At 44.2% G+C, this 24,090-nt stretch overlaps 1 protein-coding gene across 1 annotated transcript in view; it reads right to left on the bottom strand.

Annotated features, from left to right (window-relative positions):
• The window catches only part of LOC128331338 (transmembrane protease serine 11C-like), a 33,815-nt gene extending 22,496 nt beyond the window's left edge, over nucleotides 1-11,319 (bottom strand). The window contains exons 1-2 of the mRNA XM_053264680.1: nucleotides 11,163-11,319; nucleotides 525-640 (exon numbers count right to left, since the gene is read on the bottom strand). Of these exons, the coding sequence (XP_053120655.1) occupies nucleotides 525-640; nucleotides 11,163-11,319 (273 nt within the window). The remainder of the gene's footprint in view (nucleotides 1-524; nucleotides 641-11,162) is intronic.
• Nucleotides 11,320-24,090: the final 12,771 nt, after the last annotated feature.

The raw sequence follows: 24,090 nt of genomic DNA, 5'->3' as shown, positions 1-24,090 counted from the left end.
AGAAGCTTCCAAGTGCACAGCATTTGTGATAGTGTGTCCCTTACTGAGGGTCTGAATGGAAACAAAGCTTGTGCAACCTTGATCCTAACACTGAGTGTAAACCCTTGAACACTGGCTCGTAATGATTCAATATCAGAGTCTAGCTCTCTATATCCTTAATCCAATTCTTTGTCCATTGTGCCTCTTCCTTAAGGAAGGACTGTAGCTCAGTGGAAGAACTCTTTTGCATGCAGAAGGTCCCAGGTTCAATGTGTGGCAATTCCAGGTTGGGCTAGAAAAGATTCCCATTTGAAATCCTGGAGAATCTCAACCAATCAATGTGGACAGAGCTGAGCTAGATCAAGGGTCTGACTTGGTATCAGACAGTTTCCTATATATTCCTTCATCTTGGCTTCTAGCAGTTGCTCTTGACATTTTCAGTTATTTGTTTATTTAACATATTTGTATTCTGCCCCAAACTTAAGTCTCTTATGTCATGATTCTAAGAGAGGAAGGTTCACACACACACAACTGTTCCCACTTACCACAGACTCAATACTTCTACTCAGATCTCTAAAGTCACTTGAGGTATGTTTTTCCAAGCTAGGAAGGTATACTTCATTGGTTCTAAAGCTAGCATTATAATAGTACAACTTCTGATCTGCACAGGGAGAGAAAAGGAAGGAGTTAGTGATGTTTATGTTCTCCTTTGAATATGGATAATGTAATTATATAATCAACAAAAATTTTACACCGTAGCAGTTGACAGAAGTACCTAGCATACATGATGGTTCTGAAGAATCCAGAGTCGGGGCAAGAAAACTTAGTAAGGAGAGCAAACAAGCTATCTGAAGTAAGATGCTTACACATCTATCTGCCAAGGTGAGGGGAGTCAGAGGAGGAAAAGGTGGGGCTGACCCACACTGACTAGGACATGGCCACTGACACAGGCTGAAATAAGCTCAGATAAGTAGAGTTTCTGAGCCCTAGAGCTACTAGTTGCCTGGGGATGGCAGGGATATCTGACTTAGGGATGATTCAAACACTCCTCACATGTGAAAGCCCCTAGGTATCAGCGTGCACCAGCAACACTCTCCCACAGCTGCCCCCACATGACGCTGGCACACACATAGCATGGTCAGAGTGGTTGCTGACCATGCAAATGGCCTCCGCACATGTGCAGAGGCCATGTATGGTCCGCATTGTGCAGAGGCAGCTGGGGGAGAGCACCGCTGGCTCACACCGATAGATGGGGCGAATGTCACGGTTATGGAAGTGGTGACAAGTGGTGGAGGAGCCGGTATGGACCTGCTCTCCTCCATATTAAAGGGATGTGCTGCGATTCGGATGCTGAATTGTTTTTCTTGCACATCCCTAGAAGAATGCTTGCAAACTGCAAAGCACACACACACACACACACACACACACACACACACCCCTAAGGTGCACTGAGATCACCAAACATGCCCATTTAATCTGTGTAATTCAAGCTAGTGGGAAGGTCAGCATGTCTCCACAGAAGACAAAGGATCCACAGCTCTGTTCTGCCATGGAAAATAATTACATCTCAATAGCTGATCACTCTGCATGACTATCATTTTATTTACTTATATCTATGGGAAAGTGCTGTGTCTGAAGCAGGAAATACAACAAAGGAAGCCTGGGAATCATATCAGGGGTGTGGCTAGGGAAAAGAGGGCCTGTGTTCACCCCTCTCCCCAACAGCCCCTAGGAGTGAGGGAGATAATGAAGAAAATATGGAAGCTGGGAGAAAATATGGGAGTGGGGGGGATTCAGGTTCTTTGAACCCATCAACTTAATTATAGCTACACCCCTCGAGAGAGAGAGGAGTGATAGGCCTGCAGCTGTGAGAGGAAGGTACAGTAGGATTCTAAACACATGACTGGAGGAATTTACTCTACCCATGTTGGTCTGTTCATCTGAATCTGTTTTCCAAGTGGGTATTAAAAAACCACCACAGATATACTAAATGTACATTTAAAAATATCATCTGAACTGGCTGAGAGTCTCCAGGAGAAGAACTAAAATGAGAGCAAGTAGGGCTAATATCTAGGGGGAACTTATGTTCTGATTGGTTGGAAGGGCTTTGCCATTTGCTCCCACACACACGCCCATCAATTTTCATGAGGCAGCAGCAGCAAGGTACTAGGCACAGCTGGGCCCTTAACTCATGAGGTGCCATCTACTGTACCCATCAATGCCAGTTGGGCTCACACAATGTGCCAGCTAGGGATGTACATGAACAGGTTCATGCACTCCTGGGAGGTGGTGGGGGTGTCCTTTAAGGGGCTGGGAGGGTGCCCTTACCTCCCCCACCGGCACTCTCCCCAAAACCATTGCCGTGGGGCTGCAGCATACGTCCTTGCGGGCCCTGTACAGCGGCATAAAGGAAGTGGCCAATGCCCTCCCAGCCCGCCCCCCGCCACCTCCGAACCGGCTCAAACACCAGACTTCCGAACTGGATTGGAACTCCACAAAGGGAGCACCAAACTGGTTTGTGCACATCCCTAGTGCACAAATTAGGCCACCAGCCTTTTACTTAGGCTCCACCCCCTGCTTCTCAGGGATTGAGCTTCAAGAGACCTAATGTGCTCCATGCAGCAGGAACGTTTGCATTAGCTTGCTGTAAGGAATCCACCCAATCTTGTCTCCAGCCAGCACTGTCTGCTGCTAGGAATAGAGGGCTCCCGTGTTCCCCACTCCTTCCACCCCTCACTGATTAAGGTGGTCTACTGCTGTGGTTTCTTGCCCAACATCCACAAAATCCTGAAGCCAGATCAATTCCAATAGCCTATACATGGGAGGGATAATGCTCAAAATGTCCATGAAAGGCATTGGCTGCATGCAAGAGTGCCATTTCAGACTTCAGTCAAATGGATCAGGATTCCTAGGAAATTCAAAGGCATGTCCTTGGATATATTCAAAATTAAATCATAAAAGAGCAGTATCTTTCAAAAATATTTGCCGTGGTTACTTTCCATCTGTAAGAACTAAAGTTACAGTGGTCTGAAAATGGGAAACAAGCTGTCCTGCTGCCCTCCATAAATAGCACCTTTTACTGTGGGCATGACTACTTCAGATCCTGACCATCCTCAGACAACCTTTGAAAAGCCAAAATGCCATGCCCATGTTTTGGGTGTTGCACAATCATGGGATACTGGAGGCAGGAAAATAGGGACTGCATGAAATCCACCACTTGAAATAATTGTTTCAGGTTAATATATGTCCAGCCCTGCTTGAGGCCATCCAGATGGGAAGTGGAGTGCCATACACAGAAGGTGGATCAGCAGGAGAATGTGGACCATTGAAGAAAGGACATCATCTCAATTTGATGCCTTCCTTAATCTTAGTGTGGTATATGCCCTAGGGTCAGGGGCGTATCTAGGGTAGGGCAGGCAGGGCACGTGCCCCGGGCACCACTTGAAGGGGGGTGCAAATTCTTAAAATTAATTTTTTAAAAAATGGCCACCAAAAACAAAATGGCCACTGCACATGCTCAAATGGCCTCTGTGAGGCCCTAGGCCATGCCAGGTCTCGCAGAGGCCATTTGAGCATGCACAGTGGCCATTTTGTTTCCAGCAGCCATTTAAAAAACAACAACAATTATTTTTAAAAATGGCCACAGCACATGCCCAAATGGTCTCTGCGAGGCCCTAGAGGCCAGTGATGGGAGGGGTAACCTTTGCAGATGCCCCCCTCCCACGGCCTATAGGAAGCGCCCCGAAGGGGCTACAGGTTAAAAAATTTTAATTTAATATGTCACTGTGCACATATTCAGTTTGGCACTATGTACAGAGAATCAGGGCTTGTGAATACTAAGCTGAAGTTTATGAGCTAGGATTGTATTCATTTGCTCTTACTTTGCTTCTTATGATAAGTGAGTTAAATGTGGTGTCTTAATAATATGGCTATTAATGGTGAGTTTGTCTTTGAATCAGTGTGAAATCCTTAGTATGAAGGCCCACTGGGAGTTTCTTGCTCTCTTTCTCTCATTTTAACTGTCTTTCTGAAATACCAGAATATATTCCAAGCAGTGACACAGTTTACTCTGCATATCCTTTCATTATTTTCAGAGTATCTGGGAAAAGCCAAATTCTCCATTTATTTTTAAAACTTATGCAATAGTGATGCTACAATGCATAGTAGAGAATTAGATAGGCACTTCTGTTTAGTTTTCCAAGTACACCTCCACATAGTATTTGGGTATTTCATGAGCCCCAGCATACTGAAATTTGTAGTTTCCCAGCATTTTTTGGTCTGGCTACATCCACTGCTAAATAGTTTTTGAAATTTTAAAAGATTAACGAGCTTGGCTTATATATTTCAGCTGATATTATAGTAAAGTTATCTAAAAGATGGGTGTCAGATGTTTGGACAGGGGGCGCAATTTCAGTGCTTGCCCTAGGTGCTATTTTCCCTAGATACGCCTCTGCCTAGGGTAAAGGATGTCTTGACCACAGAGTCTGATTGACAAAATTTACATGCTGCAGGATTTGCTAATGAAGAGCAGTTCATGTCAGATAGACTGAAAATAACTGATGCACTCACCATATGCCAAAAAATAAACGAGCAACCCAATGACTATGGCCAGGATCACCACCACTGCTAGGACAATCAAGGCAATCTTCCATGGCTCCAGAAGTGCTCTTGTCCCGTACCTAGCCATTCTGAGAAGAGAGCTGAAAATAAGATCTTGTAGGAAATGCCACTGAAATCAGTTAATCCCCCACCGATGAAATAGCCAGAAATGGATAGTGTGGATTTTCAATCGTACTTTAAAAGCGCACTGGGGAAACTTACTCGGCACCAATGACTTCTGGTAAACTGTAAATACACAACTCGTAATTCAGGTAAGATGATTTTCCAGTCAATGGATTATTTATCCATTATATTTAATCAAGATAAATTATCACTTTTATCATATGTCAAAGAAGACTTCCCTTTAAACCTATAGCCCATTTGGTTTCTATGGCTTAAAAGACTCCATTTTCTGAAAGCCTCCTAGTCATGTAAACACTTCTTGTACTTTTCACGTCTGGCCCTTTGGGATAAAGATTGTCATTTTGAAATACATTGAAGCTATTCCCACGATCACTAGAAACTGGGCTAATGGAGCCTAGCACAGTTTCCAGTGATCGTCGGAACCACCAGGCTTGTGTGTGAGCCCAGTGGTTCCGTGGTGGCTAGCCCACCTAAGTAACCCTCCCGCTAAATGAGGTTAATGGAGTGAGCGCTCCGTTAATCTCTATATTTTGATAATGTGTCAGCCGCAGCTGCTTGCAGCTGCGGCTGACACACTCAGGGTGGGGAGGGAGAGAGGAGGGGGGACCCCAGGAACTTGCACTGTGCCTTCCTGGTTCCCTGGGGGCTGGGACGCCTCACGGCAGCACTCCCCTCCCCCCGGCCCCTGGAGCTCCCCAGCGGGGGTGCCCAACAGAAGCCGCTGCTCGTCTGGGCAGCCAATCAGGCTAAGTTTGGGCTAAGCCCATTCGTCTGGGCTAAGCCCGCTCTCCCCACCAGACCCCTTGAGGCTCTACACCTTGATCGTGTGTAAAGCCTCATTAAGAGGTCATTCACAGAATCAAAAAGCTGGGTATCTTTTCCTCCTACCTTGCTTCCACACAGTCACTTCTACCCAGGTTTTCCTCTTATCTTGCTTCCACACAACCAAAAATTGGGAGCACACAGAGCTCCCAAACCCAGGTAGAACACAGTTTCTGGTTGTGTGAATGACCTTTAAGAATCATGGATACAAATGGAGAAGCGTTTATCTTCCCTTTCGCTGTTGCCATAGCACTGTAGAAATGGCTGAAGCCATCTCACCAGACTCTGAGTACTTCACACAGTCACTGATTGTGTTAGCTAGGATTTTCCTGTGCCTCTGAACTGACAGACAGACAGACAGACAGACAGACAAACCAGATTTCCAATATGAAAAAACCCCCTTCTCTTTCATGTTTCCCCTATAAGTCAGGGATGGGATACTTAAGTTAGAAATCCCTTTTAACTTTTAAATCCCACTGCTCAGCTGAGAAGTGGCCTCTCTTTCATGTGGTTGGGTCCAACAGGCATGTCAGAACTGTGACAAAGTTCTTTCACAACAGGAGAGATTTTAGTTGGAGTTTTGATTGTCTGGAGTTCCTCCTGTTGTAGTGGAATTCATTCCAATAATGCCTGACAGAGGGCATATCAGGTACAAGACCCTGTTGGATCGACACAACTGCACAGCCCTAGTTTTTTGTACTTTCCCCTAATGTTATCCCAATTTTAATTTGCCGGTAAACTATGATTCTGTATTTTACTGTAATTAACTCAAATTTTAACTTTATTTATTGGATTGTATACCACATTCACTTGTGCCCCACTTTGGTAAACATGCTACATAAAGGCTCTTGGATTTGGGGGAATTTGCCTAAGGGTCCATGTTGCATGCCTGAATATTCCCTTGAGTGTTTGACAGGGAGGGTTCAGTGTGGAACAGGTGGCCAACCTGCATAGAAACAGTTAGTGATGCCAGTGGAAAAGTTAAAAGGGAATAAATGCAGGATGCAGAGATGTTAACAAGCAGGGCCTTGTGTTCCAAGTTCTCCATACTATACATTTCAAATGTGTTTATTTACTATGGAAAGTTTCTCATTACTGTTACATGACTGGTAAATCATGGTGCCCATTTTGCTATGATTTTGTTTCTGTGTGAGATTTTGGAGGTGCCTCCTTTTGAAGAAAAAAAATCACATGTACACATGTGCAATAACTTCTTTTTCACTCCTTTCTTCCCACTGCAGCCTTTTCAGATACCATAGTAAACATTGTATTTGAGTAACAGGAAGTACATTGATCTCTGTTGTGAGATAAAATATTCTACTTCACATTCTAAAGCTTTTAAAGGCTTAAACCTCTAGAGGGCTGAAAAGTGGGATATTAATTTCAAAATAAATAACATTTAAAATTCATATATCCACTCTGATAGATTACAGCACAGCCTGAGATGTGTCTAGGAGTCAGGGGAGTAAGAGGGCTCACATGATCTGTAAAGTGTTGGGGAGGAGGAAGAATGTGTTGGCAGATGGGAAGAGAGTTCAGACAATTTTTGGACTGTCTGCCCTTCTGGACCTTCTTCCTGCCTGGATTATCTAGCTGCCATATTAGTACATTAAAACACACACACACACACAAAAAGTCTTGCTGGTTCCGGCCAAGAAAGGACACTCAGGGTGGTGACAAATGTGTGGCCTGTGTACTATGTGGGTATAAAAAATATTGGGTGGGGGAGACTCTGAACAATGGGAAGAGGCAGAATATTGTTCCCCCACCTCAGGCACCAGAGGGGGGTTGGGCAACAACTGCCTCTGCCCACTAAGTAGAGCCCATTTGGCATCTAGGTTCTTTGCTGGGAGAAATTAACTGTGGGGATGAAAGCTACAGTGATGGTAAAATAAAACTCAGTCCAAAGCCAACCAAACACAACATATTTTATGATGGTGAAGAAATCATACTTTTCTACCGCTGATGAATCTGCTTACTATTACTATTACTGTTTAGTGGTGCTTTTTTTTAAATACAGAGAGGGGTCTGACAGCAAACCTACAGGTTTGCCCTCAAGGAGAACTGGAGGAGCCCTCGGTGGCCTACTGTGACCAGTTTAGGAACATTTTACAAATAAAGTTGCTCACATCACTCCATCTAAGACTCTACAGGAACAGTACATCTACGGAAGTATCCATTGCTCCCACATATCAAGTTTTGATGGATACTTTTCTGTTTGTGAAACCCAACAATTTGGGCAGGGTCTGAAGTCTACCGTGTATAAACTTGACCCTTGCCCTTCCTGGCTTACTAGATAGACTAGAGTGAGTCTAACTGACTGGGTCATAGATAGGGGCATAAGGACAAGGGAGAGTACCAGCTGCCTCCCCTGCACACGCACATCTGTGCTGGGCACTCTACTGCCTGCCCAGCCAACTTTGCTACAGCTGAGCCCATGCACCAGTGAAGCCTGATGATGTCACCGCCTGTGATGTCATCATGCAATGCTAGTGCACGGGTGCAGTGGTGCCAAAGGCTGTTTGGTTTGTTGCAAAGAAATTACTTATCCTCTATAAATAATTGTAGAGGAAGCAACTTTAACTGAGAAACAAGATTTTGGTATTTATTACTAACTGAAACATAGGCTAAGAAAACAACAAACAGACTAATAGTCTCTTATACAGAGAGAGGGAGAACCTCTCAGTCTGAATTCAGGATAGCAAGTGAACAGCAGACAAACGGCGATTCCACCCACAAGCCAGTACATAGATACATTCAAACATAAACAAGGATGCCCCACACAAAGAACTGAGACAATGTCCATGGCAAAATCCCAACATTCCCCTTCTCATTGTTTCATTCTTTAATTCATTAGTCCCAGTGCCTCTCGCAAATTTTGAAACTGTCCTCTAGCCAAAGGCTTTGTGAGAACATCCGCCACCATCTCCTCTGAGGGACAGTACTTTAGCTGGATCAAATCTTTGTCCTTCAAGTCCAAGGTGGTACATAGTGTCAATATGTTTGCTCCTTTGTGTAGTTTTGTCACTTTGTGAAAGGAGAATGCAGCTCTGGTTATCCTCACACATGGTAACTGATGTTGCCTCAGTTATCTCAAAGTCCAGTAGAAGTCTATACAACCACACAACTTCTTGACAACCCTGTGCTTCAGTACATATGCTGCCTCAGCTGAAGAGAGGCAAAAATTGACTGTTTCTTACTCATCCATGAAATCACTCCTCCTCCGTAAAAGAATATATTCCCACGGGCTGATATTCTGTCCTCCTTATCCTCAGTCCAGTTGGCGTCCATATAACCTATCAGTCTAGGTTCTTTACTGGCAGGCAGTAGCAACTCCACATCTGATGTGCCTTTTAGATATTGTCCAATCATTTTAACTGCAGTCCAGTCTTGCTTGGTTGGTGAGTTCACTCTTCTGCACAATATCCCGACTGCTTCTGCAATGTCTGATTGTGAAACATTTGAGAGAGAGAGAGAGACTTTCATGTTCCCATTCTGTACCAACTATTTTCCAAAGGTTCACTGTGTTCCTTTTCCTTTAGAAAACCCACTTCCCTTGGGATGTTTACTTTATTTGCTTCTGTCAAGCCAAGACATTCTATTAAATCCACAATCTTTTGATTTTGATTTAAGTAAAACTCCCATCTTCTCACCTTTTTACTTGAATTCCAAGATAATAGGATATTTCTCCCAGATTTTTAATTTCCAGTTTCTTCACTTAAACCTTTCACTAACTCATCATGATCTGTCTTATCTTGATGGCACACTATCAGGTCATTCATTTATATATAAATGTTTGTCCACCTTCCATCTCTGAGCCTTGTATACAAGTAGGGATCAGCTTTTCCTTGCTTGAATCCTTCCCTTGGAAGCAGTTGGTTTGATTTTTTGTTCCAAGCTCTTGCAGCTTCTTTCAGTCCATATATGCTTTTCTGAAGCTTACAGACCAGTGCTTCTTCTTTTTGGCTCCGCAAAATCCAGTGGTTGTGTCACATATATGTCCTCTTTAATGCCACTGTATGGAAATGCTGTCTTAACTTCCAAGTGATGTACTTCCATTTTCCTTGATGCAGCAATAGTAAGTAACAGTCTAATGGATATATATTTGACCACAGGTGCAAATGTTTCTTCATAATCTTCTCCATATTTAAGTGCATAAGCATTGGCAACCAACCTTGCTTTATATAGCTGGATATCCCCTTCTGCATCACATTTGGTTGTAAAAACCTATTTGCATACTATGGTTTTTCTATGGACTCTACAAGATTCCATGTTTTCTTTTTATAAAGTGATGCAATTTCTTCTTTTGCTGCCTGCAGCCATTTATCTGTGTCTTTGCTGGTTCAGGCATATTTATCTCCTGCAGCTCCAACTCTTTCAGTATTCCCCAAAATGAGAATAGATGCCTTTGCAAAGTCTCTTCCTTTCTGAATCTTTTACTACACAACTGCAGCATAAGAAAAACTTGACTATTCATGGTTCTTTGTTGAAAGACCTCCTTCAATCTTTCCCACATCTCTCTTGCTGTATTTTTGTCTTCTGTATGATAGATTAACTGATCACTTACAGTCAGAGAGATATATCCCATGGCTTGCTTGTTTGCAGAATCCCATTCTCACTGTTTCTCTTCATTCTCTGTTGCTCTTTGTTCCTCCAGAACATAAGATAGTTAAGAACACAAGAACAGCCCTGCTGGGTCAGGCCCAAGGCCCATCTAGTCCAGCATCCTGTTTCGCACAGTGGCCCACCAGATGCCGCTGGAAGCCACAAACAGGAGTTGCGGGCGTTCCCTCTCCTGCCATTACTCCCCTGCAACTGGTTCAAGAATATTCAGCAACATCTTCACTCTGAAGGACCATTTTCTGTAGTTCGTTTCATTGAGCAGTTGAACAGTGGGGTGCATCCCCATAGATGCAAAAATAGTCATCCTGTCCAGCTTTCTTTCCTACAAACTCTTTATCTCACAACTTAATGCTTCTCAATTGAACCCATAACCCAATGTTGCAGATAAATTACTTCTCCTCTATAAGTAATTGTACAGTTTAGGCCAAGAGATTATCTAGAAACCATAGGTTAAGTTCAAAAAACAAATACAGATTTATTAACTAAACATCACATACTGAGAGAGATATAGAACAAACCCAAACACCACTAGCCTTCAACAACTGAACAATTCTGACTCTTAACTGACCAAGAGAGACCTATTAACATAACTCCTCATGCCTCTAGTGGCCAGAAGAGGTTGCTGCAATGCTAAGAGCAATACTTTAGAACTAGCCAACCCGCACAGAGCATCTGTGCGCTCTTTGAGGGCCTGCTATTCCCCCCCTCCTGCCCCACTCTCTCTTGCCCCCCTCACCCAAAAAGGCCGAAGAAGGCCCCACCACCGCCATTCCTCCTCTTGGCCATTCCTCCTCTCGGCCACCCATTCCTCTCCCACCCTGGCCTCCGACGGGAGCTGGGGCTGTGCCCTGCAGCCCGTTATGTTACCTATCCGCCGCCACCCGCCGCCACTGCTTCTATTCCTGGGATGGCCAGGCCATCCCGCTGCCTCCGTCTCTTGCCAGGTTCGGCTGCGGCCGCCTCCGCCTCCCACCAGGATGGGCCTTTGCGTCTACCTGGGACGGCCTTGCCTGGCCGTCCCGCTGCCTCCACCTCCCAGCAGCTGCCGGCCAGCTGAGGCGGCTCTCCTCTGGCCGTTTTGTGGCTCTCCTTCACCACCGCCATTTTGCCCTTCCTTAACTCTCGCCCCCAAGGCTGGAACTCTCGCAACATGTCGCGAGAGTTCCGCCGCCATATCCTTGGCACGCATGGTCACAAGAGAATTAAATATATAGATTCTCACTTCTAACAGGTGGGGCCACCCATCCTTAAGTCTTGCACCAGGACCATTTCCAACCATGCAACGTCCCTGGTCATAGAGGGACCTCCCTGAGGGAATGTAAGATTCCCACATCATTAAAAGAGGATGTGGTGAGAACACCCTTAAGGAAGGCATTACTAAAAGATCTGAGCAATAGTGTCAAATGTTTCATACTGAGGTAAGGTGTTAATGTGTGTCATGGTGGTCCAACTCCAGGTTTTCCTGAATGAAACTGATTGTTTAGGTCCATTTGAGTCTTGCTTCAGACCTATTGAACCTGCCTTGGTCACCCCAGTAGAAGACCTGCACCAGGAGATGGATGACAGAGTGCAACCCTTTTCATTCTCCTGCAGTAGCATTTGATACTATCAGTGATGGTATCCTTCTGAGTTGCTTAGCAGGAATGGGGCTGGGCATAATTGTGCTTCATTGGCTCTGATAATTCTTGGAAGGTTGATTCCTAAAGATGTTACTTTGGGACTGCTGCTCTGTCCCATGCCCTTTGGCTAATCATCATCATCACCACCATCAATAACTTTATTTGTTAGACACTCCATAACAAATTGTTCTCTGGGCGGCTCACAACAGAGTTCTAGAGTTCTGCATGATCCCATCTTCTCTCCTATGCTCTAACATCTTCATGAAACCATTGCATGAGGTCTTGCATGCTAAAGTATGTGTATGGCATTTAGCTCTGTCTCATAGGAGGGCTATGAGATGGAGGGCTGCAGCTGAGACAGAATAACTTGCTAAAGCCAGCTACTGAGTTCTTGGAAGATGCAAGATTTGATACAGGGACTTCCTGATTCTTCACCATTATGTGATACACTAATGGTGAAGAATACCATAACAATACTGTAATAGGGAAATATAATACCATCAGCTTAACTGCTCACTTGAACATTACCACGGTGTGGAGGCACTCCCAGGAGAAATACAGACACTGTAGGGTCAGCTTGTACATTTAAATTCATCATTTGATCACAGATCAAGTGATAGTTCCTCACTTAAATGCATCATCATAGACCCAACAACATAGGAAGGACTTTCATATAAAATAAATAAATATCACCTCTGATTGAGTCTCATAATGATTTTCAAAGGACTCAATTCACACATATAACTGGATCAAGTTTGAGTATTCAAGAGTTGAGAAATCAAGGCATGTGAGAACCAACTATATGCAGAACCATGATGTAAACTGAGAGAGACACTCTACCCCTGCATTTCTATAGGGAATTTGCCTGGCACTGTTCACAACCCAAATAGAAAACATGAAGTGCCAGCACACTGTAGCTGGGACACCTTGGTCTTTTCTTCTCTAGTTTGTGAATGTGTCAGGAGCACAGCAACAAAAAGAAGAAACAAATGGACAGAGCAGAACCTGGATTCAGAGCAGAACCCTCATTCGGGAGAGAGTATGTTTGGTATACATAACTGTATACCTGTCTGTACATTAGTATGCCACATGAGAACAGCTAGTTTGCCACAAAACCCTCCAATTAAATAATTCAAGTTTCCTGAGCATTCAAAGTCCCTACCCACAGAGGAGGCTATATGCATGGTAGAAGTGTGCATGAAATGGATTTTGCGGTCCATTCTGAGCTCAGAATGGAACACAAAATCTGCAGGACATTCTATCAGAATAACCGGTCAAGTAGTTCTGAGCACCATTTTGGATTCCAAAATGGCATTCAGAGCAGTCAGAACGTTCTGACTCAGGATAGGGTTGTTCCATTCCGGGCTCAGAAAAGACCCTTCATTTGAAGGGCGTTCTGTTCTGAGTTTGGAACACTCGAAACGGTCCATTTTGGGATGTAACATTCCAACTGCAGAATGTTCTGCACATCCCTAATGGATGGCCTCTACATAATCTACTGCTCTGGCCTTGCTCCTTTCTAATCTCTGTGTTCTGTTTCTTCTGGAAACAAGGGAATTCTACCATAGCTCTGCATCAGACATAATGGGATCATTCAATCACTCCTCATGCAAAGTTTTAGAAAAATTATCCACCCTCAGAGGAGACAGCTCAAAGCATTCATTGCTGCTCTAGACTTGCCTTTTTCTAATTAGGAGGCACTCCCAGATCAGTGACTCAAGCAGAAACACAAGAAGTAGGCTCTTCCAAAAGAGAGGAGAGAGTTATTCTTACTCTTACATGCCTCAGATTGAACTTTTGAGGGGGTGTCACAGTGAAGTGTTCCCCAAAAGTCATGTGCCTCAGCTATCCAGAGCCTGGGAAATACTGCCATAAATTCTGTGCATCCAGGATAACCTTTTCCCCTGTGTCCTCAGTTGCTCTTGGCACAACATTGACCCATTCAAGAACCTGTTTCTTCTCAGACTTAAGCTGTCACCTGAAAAGATAACTGCAGCCTCCCAAATATAGTAATTACCTTGAGAGCTCAAGTCTCTTTTGCAGCATAATTACAAATGCTCCTAACTTTGATAGCTTCTCAAAAAGATCAAAGACTTTGCTAGTTCACCTGCCTCCAAAGTGCTTTTAAAAGAGCAACTAAATGTGCCCAGTGAGGACCGGGGAAGAGACATGGAGTCAAAGGGAGAGGGTTCATCTGGACTTGCCCAAACTAAACATGAGCAAAGAGAATGAATCAAAAAGGCTTTTAAGAAGGCAAAACAATCCAGGGAGAGAACTCTAAGTTAAAGCAAGTCCCAGCATTCTCCCCATCCAATTTTGGAGTTTCTGAGGTGGAACTGATATATTAGGAATACTCCACTTTTATTTTATTTTTTAATTTCCTGATTTTGCACAGAGCACTGTATGAGCATACTCCACTTTCAGTTCCTCCAGTTCAATTGACCACCCCCTCCAAAATTAATGATTTTTACACACACATTAATAAAACACTATTAAAAAAATCTAGATGAAATTATCCATATAATTGCCTCAAGATTATTTTTGTACAGACTTTTACTGATATGCTTATGTAATTGTGTTTATTGATAAATACCATTAAAAGAGCAGTCATTGAAGCTATTCCCACAGTCAGTAGAAAGCGGGCTAAGGAAGCCTAGCCTGCTTTCTACTGATCGTGGGAACTACAGGGCTCGTGGAGGAGCCCAGTGGTTCCAAGGTGGCTAGCCCACCTATTTCCCCCTCCCCTTAAAGCAATCACTCTGTTATAACCTCATTTTTTTGCTCATGTGCCACGATGTACGGCGACACACAAGTAGAACCCCGACTGCAAGGCTGCAGCCAGCCTCCCAGCCTTGGGGCTCCCTCCAGAATGCCCCATGTACTCACACGGGGCATCCTGGAACTTCTGGCAGCCACGCGGCCCCAGATCCCTGCAACCCCCACTGGTTCCGTAATGGAGCCGGTACTCATGTGGGTGACTGATCCAGCCGCCTAGGGCTGCAGGCCTGATCGTCTGTGGGGAGAGCGGGCTAAGCCTGCTCTCCCCACGGACCTGCCAGAAGCTCTTCTCATTGATCGTGAGAAGAGCGTCAATGTGGTTTTTAGTCAGTTGTATCGAGATATGAATAAAACATTTTTTAAAATTTGGTGCTGTGGTATATATAATCAGATTGATTGGCTTGACTTTTTGTAGTGTTTTATATGTACACATATGCACTGATAATGTAAAGATACAAAAAAGCTGAAGGAATTCAGAAATGCAGCAAACTGAATACTCCAGTTATTAATTAATTTCAGAAATTATCCTAGTTAAACTAAAATTTCCAGAGAAATTGAACTCTGGGCAGAATTTGCTCAAAGAATAATAAAGGAACAGAATGGGTAAAATCTACTCAACCCTACTTTGAGTCTGGTTGTGATGGAATAAGAAATGTATCTTCTACCCCCAAGTGGAGACTATCCTGGCCATCCTATTAAATTTGCCCAGATATGGGATGTTGGAAGCTATGGTCCCTGGCTCTTAAGTCAGTGACAGTATAATATCTTTTCAGCAGCAATATTATTGAATAAGGAACAATCATTTCAGAGGCAACACCTTCCCTGAAAATGTACTCATTTTCTTAAGAGAAGGGCTGTATAAAAAGCCTGGATTAACCACCCTGAACTCCCATCAGCTTCTGTTTCATTTATATTTCATAGGCTGAATCAGAGGCTGAAGCAGTTATCACAAATCTTGGCAAATTGAGCTGTCACCTAGGTTGATCATCATCAGAATATTCATACAATATTCTGAAACATTCAGAGATTGCTTCCCGTCAGGGCTGTTACACAATTTAAAATGATTGTTGATTCATCATATGCTTTTAACTGAATTGATTAAATCTTCACCTTAATAAAACAATTGTTTTGGAGGAAAAAAGTATGCTGTCTTTGTTTTCAGATGAGCCACGTATGTGTTAAATCAGGAACCATCTTAGAAGAGGCAATCCCTCCTGGACGAGAGAGAAAAGGGAATTCCGCTTCTGAGATGGTGGCCACCTGGTGTCACCAACAGTTTTTGTTAGCCATTTTAAAAAAATGAAAGCCTATTAACTCATTGGCACATTTTAATTGATCAAAAGTTATGCAGTTCATTGACTGCTGCAGACCTAATTCGCATTTATCATCACAATCATTTTGTAAGATATGCCAGTATTGCTATTAGGGCTGGTCACATTCAAAAGGAGTTACACTGGCTGCCAATATGTTTCCGGGCAAAATACAACGTGTTGGTCATAACCTATAAAGCCCTAAACAGCTTGGGTCCTGGGTTTTTAAGAGAACGTCTTCTTCATTATGAACCCCACCGCCCATTGAGATCATCAGGTGAGGTCTGTCTGCATTTGCCACCAACTCATCTGGTGGCTACTCAGCGACGGGCCTTCTCCGTTGCTGCCCCAAGGCTTTGGAATGCGCTCCCTAGTGAAAGAAGAGCCTCCTCATCCCTGACATCTTTTTAAAAGTCTCTAAAAATGCATTTCTTCACCCAGACTTTTAACTGATATTGTTTTGATTGTTTTAATGTTGTTTTTAGAATATTGTTTTAAAATTTAAAATTTTATTTTAAATTTCTTGCTTTTAAATTTTTTGTTTTTAATTAATGTTTTACTTTTAATCTTCTTGTAAACCGCCCAGAGACGTAAGTTTTGGGCGGTGTAAAAATATGATTAAATAAATAAATAAAGACCTGAGATGTCTGGGGCAGGGCCTGGTGATGTCACAACTCTTGAAAAATGGGCAAAAAAAATTGGATACCAGGGCAGGCTTATCCCCATCTAACAACATTGGACTGGTTTATATTTACATGTAGATAACTGGATTACTCAGCATCTGATGACGGGCAGCTGAATTTGCAAAATGGCTTCATTTAAGAGGATTGCATTTGAGGGTTATGAAAATTCTGCCTGTGGTTGATCTGTATTGTTTTATTCATACATGCAAGTCACCACCTGAGGATCCAATCATGAAGTGATATTCATGTATGCAGGGGTGTAGCCATGATGGAGTGGTGGTAGGGGGACACAGATGTCTGGCGGGAGGGGGGCCCTCATCTCCCAACCAACCAGCCAATGAATGAAACACTCGCTGTCTGGGAGAGGCTTTTGGGCAGTGCATCTATGCCCTAATGCCAGCAATGCCCCTAATGCCAGTGTGTCAGCGTGCTTCTGGTGCTATTTCAAGGGGCATAGGCACAGCTCATCATCTCTGCTAGCCAGTGAGTGCTTTATTTGCTGGCTAGGCACTTCTGTTCCTCGTTCTAAGTGAGAAAGATAAAAGAAGCACCCAGCTGGTGGTGAACAAAGCGCTTGCTGGCTAGGAGAGACTGCCCGATACTAGCCACCACGCCCCTTGTGCTGGCACACCTACATGCTGCATTAGAGAGAGAGCTATCAGCAGGGGTGACAACTCCCATCAGAGAGATTTGGTGGGGGTGGGGGGTGGCGGTGGCATTTTCAAGCTTGGAAGTCCCAGGGCCAGACAGCTCCAATCTTGCTATGCTAGTGCATGCATGTGAACCAGCCCATTGAAACATGTGGGCACCCAAGCGACGAAAATATATTTCTGCTTCTGCCAGTCTACAGTCATGGCCAGGATACAGCACACCATGAAACCTGCACAAAGGAGAGTGCTGGTATTCATGTTGCCAAAGACTATGACACCTTGGGGTTGGAATATAGCACCCGAATACGTGGTTTTCATTAAGCTGTAATAAGAGCAGCAGACTTCCTTCTCTGACCTGTCAAACAATTTCTTCCTATCCAAAGGGTTACAAAGCTTCCTGGAGACAAGTAATCATCTTCATTAAGCAACCATAATCCCTAGGCAGCTACACACCTGCCCACGCCATCTCTCAAGAGACTATAGAAATGTTTCCTGGAAAAGAGCTTTTTTGGTCACTAAATTGAGAAATGAAATAACACAATGCCTAGAAGCCGCTTGAGGCTCTGGCCGGAGTTGAAGGTGAAGGAAATAACATTTTGTAACATACCAAACCAAAACTGAATTAATAGTACTGAATTCACAGTAGCAAATCGATATTTAAACCCACTCAGCATTTTATGGCTTGTAAATTTGCAGTCCTTTATTCATGACTTTGTAGTAATGCGCAGCTCCTTTACACATGACTTTGTAATCTGAATTCCTAATGCAAACTCCTCCTTACACCCAAACATCTGAAAAAACTGGGGCTATTTATCCTGCTTAGCATGCCATGCACCACAGCAGTAAACATAGCTTTCTGCTTTGATTTTAATCAGATTTTAAACTAAATTAATTTATTGGAGCTGGAGCATGAGAGACAGGCCAAGTAAATAAATGCTTCAATACGATTTGCATATTTGAATACTAAGATGTGCTTCAATGATTGATCTTCAAATATTTTTAAATAGGCTTAAAATGCAGTTTTAAACCTATCAAACTGCACTGTGATTGTAAGATACCAGTACTCTACAGTTAAAGCATGCATTCATTTAGGATCAGTTCTACTGTTCTTAGCTATGGTTATATGGGAACATACAGGATAAGGTACGCTGACTGCTCCACAGTATAATGTCACAGCATGTGATGTTGCTCTACCATCTTCACATAACCCAGTATGCCATACTACCATAGCATCACACCACAGCACTAGCACTCACCAGCTTAAAACCTTAAGTTAAAAACCTTAAGCCATTTCCCCATATATATAGTGGCTTAAAATTCAAACATCTCATGCAGGATTTGCAAAGCAATGAAGTGAACCAAGTTTTCAACTTCTATAAGGGCATAGCACCATACATAAGACAGATGTGCAATTGACTGAGGAAGAGACTTTGAAAAGATTGTGAAAATTCATTTGGATTAGAAAGGTAAGCTTGTTCTCCATTTAATTTAATTTTATAAGGTGATGTATATAGGGCACAGTAGGGGATGGAAGTAATCTTTACAGAGTTGGGCTATGAGTCTGACTGTCCTCATGAGAACAATACATGGAAAATCATTGAGGAAGACCAAAGGGTCGAAACCCGTATGACTTCATAAGGACTCAAACTCACCAACAAGCTTACACGATTTAGACAGCATATGTCTGAGGACTTTTATGATACAAGAACTAATTATCCAACCAGCATATGTCTGAGGACTTTTAATATATTACTAGTGGGCCCAAGCACAGAGCACCTGCGCCTCTGATGGCCCACCCAGCCTGCTTCTTCCCACCCCCACCCACACGGTTTCTGGCTGTCTTTCAAGCTGGCCCGTCCCCTCCTCCTGCTGCCTCCTCATCCCAGTGGCTGGGCTGGGTCGGGCCCGCCACCCCCTCCTCACTCTGCTGGCCGGCCGGGCCTGCCGCCACTGCCTCCTCACCCAAGCAGCAGCCTGGCCCAGGCAACGGCCACTTCTCCTTGGCCCGTCAGCCTGTTCAGCAGCAGCCACGCTTCCTTGGCACGGGCCAAGGAAGTATGGCTGCTGCTGAACGCACCCGGCGGCTGCTAGTTCTCAGCCCGCCGGCCAGGCCAGCAACAGCCGTATTTCCTCGGCCTGCCGGTGGCCACATCTCCTCGGCTCGCCATCTGCCGGTGGCCACATCTCCTCGGCTTGCCAGCTGGCCCAGCAGCAGCCATGTTTCCTCGACCCACCGCCAGCTGCTTCTCCTCGGCCCCCCCGATGGCCGCATCTCCTCGGCTCGCCAGCTGGCCCAGCAACAGCCACGTTTCCTCAGCCAATCGCCTTCTACCACGCGTGCAGCTCCACCACCTGCCCAAACTGCTGGCTGCCTCCGTGTCTGGAACTCTCGTGAGAGTTCCGCCACGCATTTTTTCCACCACGTCTACGAGAATTAAATATATAGATGCATTCTTATGAAGCATTATTAATCTTTATTATTAAAATATTTAATAATTCATTTACTAGCTGACCCCACACAGGGCATCTGTGTGGTAGTGCACTTAGCCAGTGGCATTCCCTCCCCTCCTTCCACAACTCACTCTCTCTCTCTCTCTCTCTCTCTCTCTCTCCCCACAACTTGTTCTTTCTCTCTCTCTCCCCCCACAACTCTGTCTCTCTCTCCTCCCACAGCACCCCCTCTCTCTCCTCCCACAACTCTCTCCCTCCCTCCCTCCCTCCCCCCACAACTCGCTCACTCCCCACCTCGCTCACTCTCTTCTCTCTATCCCCACCACCACTCTCTCGCTCTCCCTACCACTCTCTCCCCACCACCACTCACTCTCTCCCCCACCACTCTCTCATTCACTCTCTCCCCCCACAACTGTCTCACTCACTGTCCTCTGCTAACTTGGCAAAGGTTAACATGGTGATTCTCTTTGTTGAGCTGGGGGAGAGTACCTGGCCCTATCCACCCCCAGCACAGTACCTCCAGTGACTGTTGCTGTTGTCTCTCTTATGTTTCTTTTCAGAAACAACTCTCTGTCTCTCTCTCCTCATACAACTCTCTCTCTCTCTCTCTGGGCATCTGCAGCTTCGGCCAGGAGGGAAAGTGTCTCCTTCTCTCCCCTCTCCTCTCCTCTCTTCCAACTAACCGTCTTCTGTCACGCAGCCATGCCCAAACTCCTTTCTGCCCTCCATGGTTGACAGCGGCACCCTCCTCAGTCCCTGTTGCGGCCCAGCGGCTCCTGCAGGTGCGCCTGCTCTCCGAGTCTCTCCCTATCTCTCCTCCGGATTGGCTGGGCGGCCAAGGGTCTCCCCTGGGCTCTCCGTGGCCGGCCAACCACCAACCGGTGCGTGCTTCTCCCCTGCCTCTCTGCTGCCAGACAACCGCCTTCTGTCACGCACCCGCCCAATGCTCTCACGAGATTTCTGTGACACATCACCATTCATCCACGCATGGCCCATCTTAGATAAATAAGTATTATAGATAGATAGATATTCTTTTCTTGTATATATATTACTAATTTAGGAACAGATAGTTTTTTCTGATCTTTTGCATTGCTTTGGTTTACCTTTTTGGATCAGGTTTGTTCCCTGTTTTGTTATGTTTATGGTGTTGACTTCCCCAAAATATACCATCATAATTTTCCTAAAATGAATTGTATTTTTCACGCCAGCCACATTTTATTTTGTAAACTTGTTGCATTGTCCATTTTTGGAGACAGGATGGCGAACTAGATGAACCTTTTGTCTGAATTAACAAGGCAAAGGTTATGTCCTTCTCTCTAAATGCCTCAGCATGTCATCACTTTGGGCACAATCCACAGGGAAGTTCTTTGCAACCCCCCATTAAAATGCATGGGAGCTGCACAAGAACACCTGCTTATTTCAGTGGGGTTTCCACCAGAAGAACTTGCCAGCTGATTGTGCCCATTGTGCATATTTACTGATCAGGCATGTAGCTAGAGGAGAGGGGGCTCATGTTCACCCCTCTCCCTGGCAGCCCCTCAGGCAGCCCCTTGGAATGAAGGAGAGAACAAAGAAAACAGGGAGAAGAGAGCCAGGCAGCTCTCAGAAGCTGGGTGGCTCGGGTTCTTTGAACTCATCCGCCCACTTCTAGATCTGCCTTGTTACTGATGAGTGCATTCATACAGCAGTCTCCAAATACATGCAACTGATTTAAACAAATAAGGGATTTCTGAAAACATAACAAGTGGGAGGTTCTCTGCCTTTAAGAATTCAAATTACATGTTTTCTGTTTTGCAGTCAGGACTAGAAATTGATTTCAAAGAAAAAGATAAAAAGGAGGATGGGAGAAAATCCACCAACAATCACAAGGTTCAAGTACAATAAAGAATTATGGGATTTCTCTCACATTTTATTTTCAGTTTATTTTTCCTGCCTCCAGCTACAAACCCCTTTCAGTTTTATGTTGCTTGTGGCAGATGTTTTGAAGGTAGTTATTGGGCTGGATTTTCTACTAAATTTAATCAACTGATGCTCAGCTTTGATAGTTGATGTGGCCACAAGGCAGCATTCAACTCAGATCAGAGTTAGGTATGAAAGGAGACAGCAGGGCTTCTACGGTGGTGTAGAAGCAAGGACTTCAGCAAGTGCAGCTTCGCACCCTCCTTACCAAAATTCCCTCTTCTGCCCAACTAATACAGGAACAGATGCTCTGCTTTCCAGTTTCATATCTGGTCCCCCTAATTGCTAGAGTGCTTTTGAATATTCCCAGAGGCCCTAAGAAAACTCCAGATACAGTCTAGAATTGCTACTCCTCATTTGCAAACAACAACCTGGGAAGAAACCACCTACCGTATAGCATTGACCACTGCAGCATACAAGTCCTCAGTAAGAAATTGCCTCCAGACCCAGCATCACCCTGAGATTCCTGATAATATCTGATACAGAGGATATGACCTGATACTCTGAGTTGTCAGCCTGTGTCTTGCTCCTCCCTTCATCCAAGACAAGACAGCCTGCAGCTCAAGACCTTTCACTATAGTGACAGGACCTGTTCAGGGAGCTGACAGATCAGGAGGAAAACAATGAAGACGCACTTCAGGACTCATCCAATAGAATAAAAACACAAATGCTTACAGCAAAACTACAGCATGGATGTTTTGAAGCTCTCCAAACAGAAAATTATAGCCAAGAGGCCTCTTTCAGCACAGCTCAGAGGCTTGAGTGGATCACATATTTTTTTAAACATATTTTGTATATAATGTATCTACATATATGATCTCTGAAGAGACACAGCAATTGCAAAATATTCAGATCTCCTCTTCTAAAAGCAAGAGAGTAAATAATACAGTAATAAACCCAGAAATAATTTGAGAATTGTAGTTTCCCCATTGACTCCCTTCTGCTCCAACCAGATACATCATTGCATGATGGGAAAGGAAAGCTGCATAAACCCACCCACAGCCAAGTTGCAATGGGGCCCAGGATATACTGGCTGTTTCTAGCTTATGAAAAGAACATACTCTTTCACCACATTCACATGTAACGGGAAACCACAGTAAAATGGGGTAGAGGTTGGATTTCTTGTATGTCTGAATGCATGGAAACTCTGTTCCATTCAAAAAATGACCCAAGGCTTCCCCCCCCCCTCCAAACTCCAATTTGAGCCCTCAGATTGTTGTGAGTTTCGCTGCCCCTACCTGAGGTTTGAGTTCAGGGTCATTACATCTGTATGCTGAACTGGAGCAGCCTTACCTGAGACTGGAGTTGAGGGAAGGAAGCTCCTCCCTCTCTCCGTTCTGAATGGCTGCCGTGGCTGTCCTTCATGCAAAGGAGGAAGCCCAGCAGCCAGTTCCCCCTCCTCTCTGCAGCCTCCCTGACTGCAGTTCAGGTCCTGGCGGTTATGTCCAAATGCAGACAGGTTAGTGGATGGGGGAGTGGAACTGGCTCCACGTCCCTCAGCTCCACGTTATGTACAAATGCAGCATTTATCTCTTTCTGTCTTTAATAGTCCTCTATACAGAAATTTATTGTTTCCTAATGGTTATTTCCTATAGTCCTTTCCCATGAAAATAAAGAGACAGGGAAAAGTTTCACTTGCTTAATTTCTGCATGTCAAGCTGCTATGCACAGGAGCAGATTCGGTTAAAAAAAGGTTGGCAGACCATTCTGGTACTAAGTGTGGCTGGGTGAAGAATACATTTGGTTACTAAAGACTACTTTTTAAACCACACAAAATCAAACAGTTAGCAATCAGGAAAGACATACTTGTAAAAGAGAACAGCAGCTATTTTCAGCACTAGAGCCTGATGGAATGAATGCTCAGAGGAAAGCTACAATGTAATCAGTATGTGGAACTCATAACCACATTATATCTGGAAGACAAGAATTAAGCAAGATTCAGAGAGTGATTGGAATCTGAATAACTTGACAAAATACCTCAAGAGTAATCATGACTAATGCTACCAAGCCCTTTGGGAAGGGATTATGGCTGAAGATACAAACCAGAGTAATATCCATGGATTAAGATTTTGGATGCGATTCCTGTTGAGGTCAGACCACATGTATGAACTCAGTAGACTGAACTTGGCAAGCTGTCTCTTCCTTTCCACTGGTATAAAATAACTATGGATTCTTTGGGAAACCTCAGTATCAATTGCTACAATTGGCTGGGGATGATGTGAGTTGTAGTTCAGCAACATCTGGAGGAACCCAGGTTGGGAACCACTGGTATACACAATCCTTCTCCAGACTAACCCCCACCCCCACCGCCCTTCATCTCAGGACAATGCCAACACATGGACAAAAGCAGATTTTGGTTGAGTATATTTCCAGCATTTATCATTCCTAACTCTATATTATTTACCTAAATTGTGTTAATAAAGATGTAAGTATAGGAGAAATACCTAAAACAGCATTTCACTGGCTATCACAA

Source organism: Hemicordylus capensis, chromosome 6, assembly GCF_027244095.1.
Source record: "Hemicordylus capensis ecotype Gifberg chromosome 6, rHemCap1.1.pri, whole genome shotgun sequence".
NCBI lineage: Eukaryota > Metazoa > Chordata > Lepidosauria > Squamata > Cordylidae > Hemicordylus > Hemicordylus capensis.
Note: the sequence above shows the minus strand (reverse complement) of the source record. Positions and strands in the feature narration are given on the sequence as shown.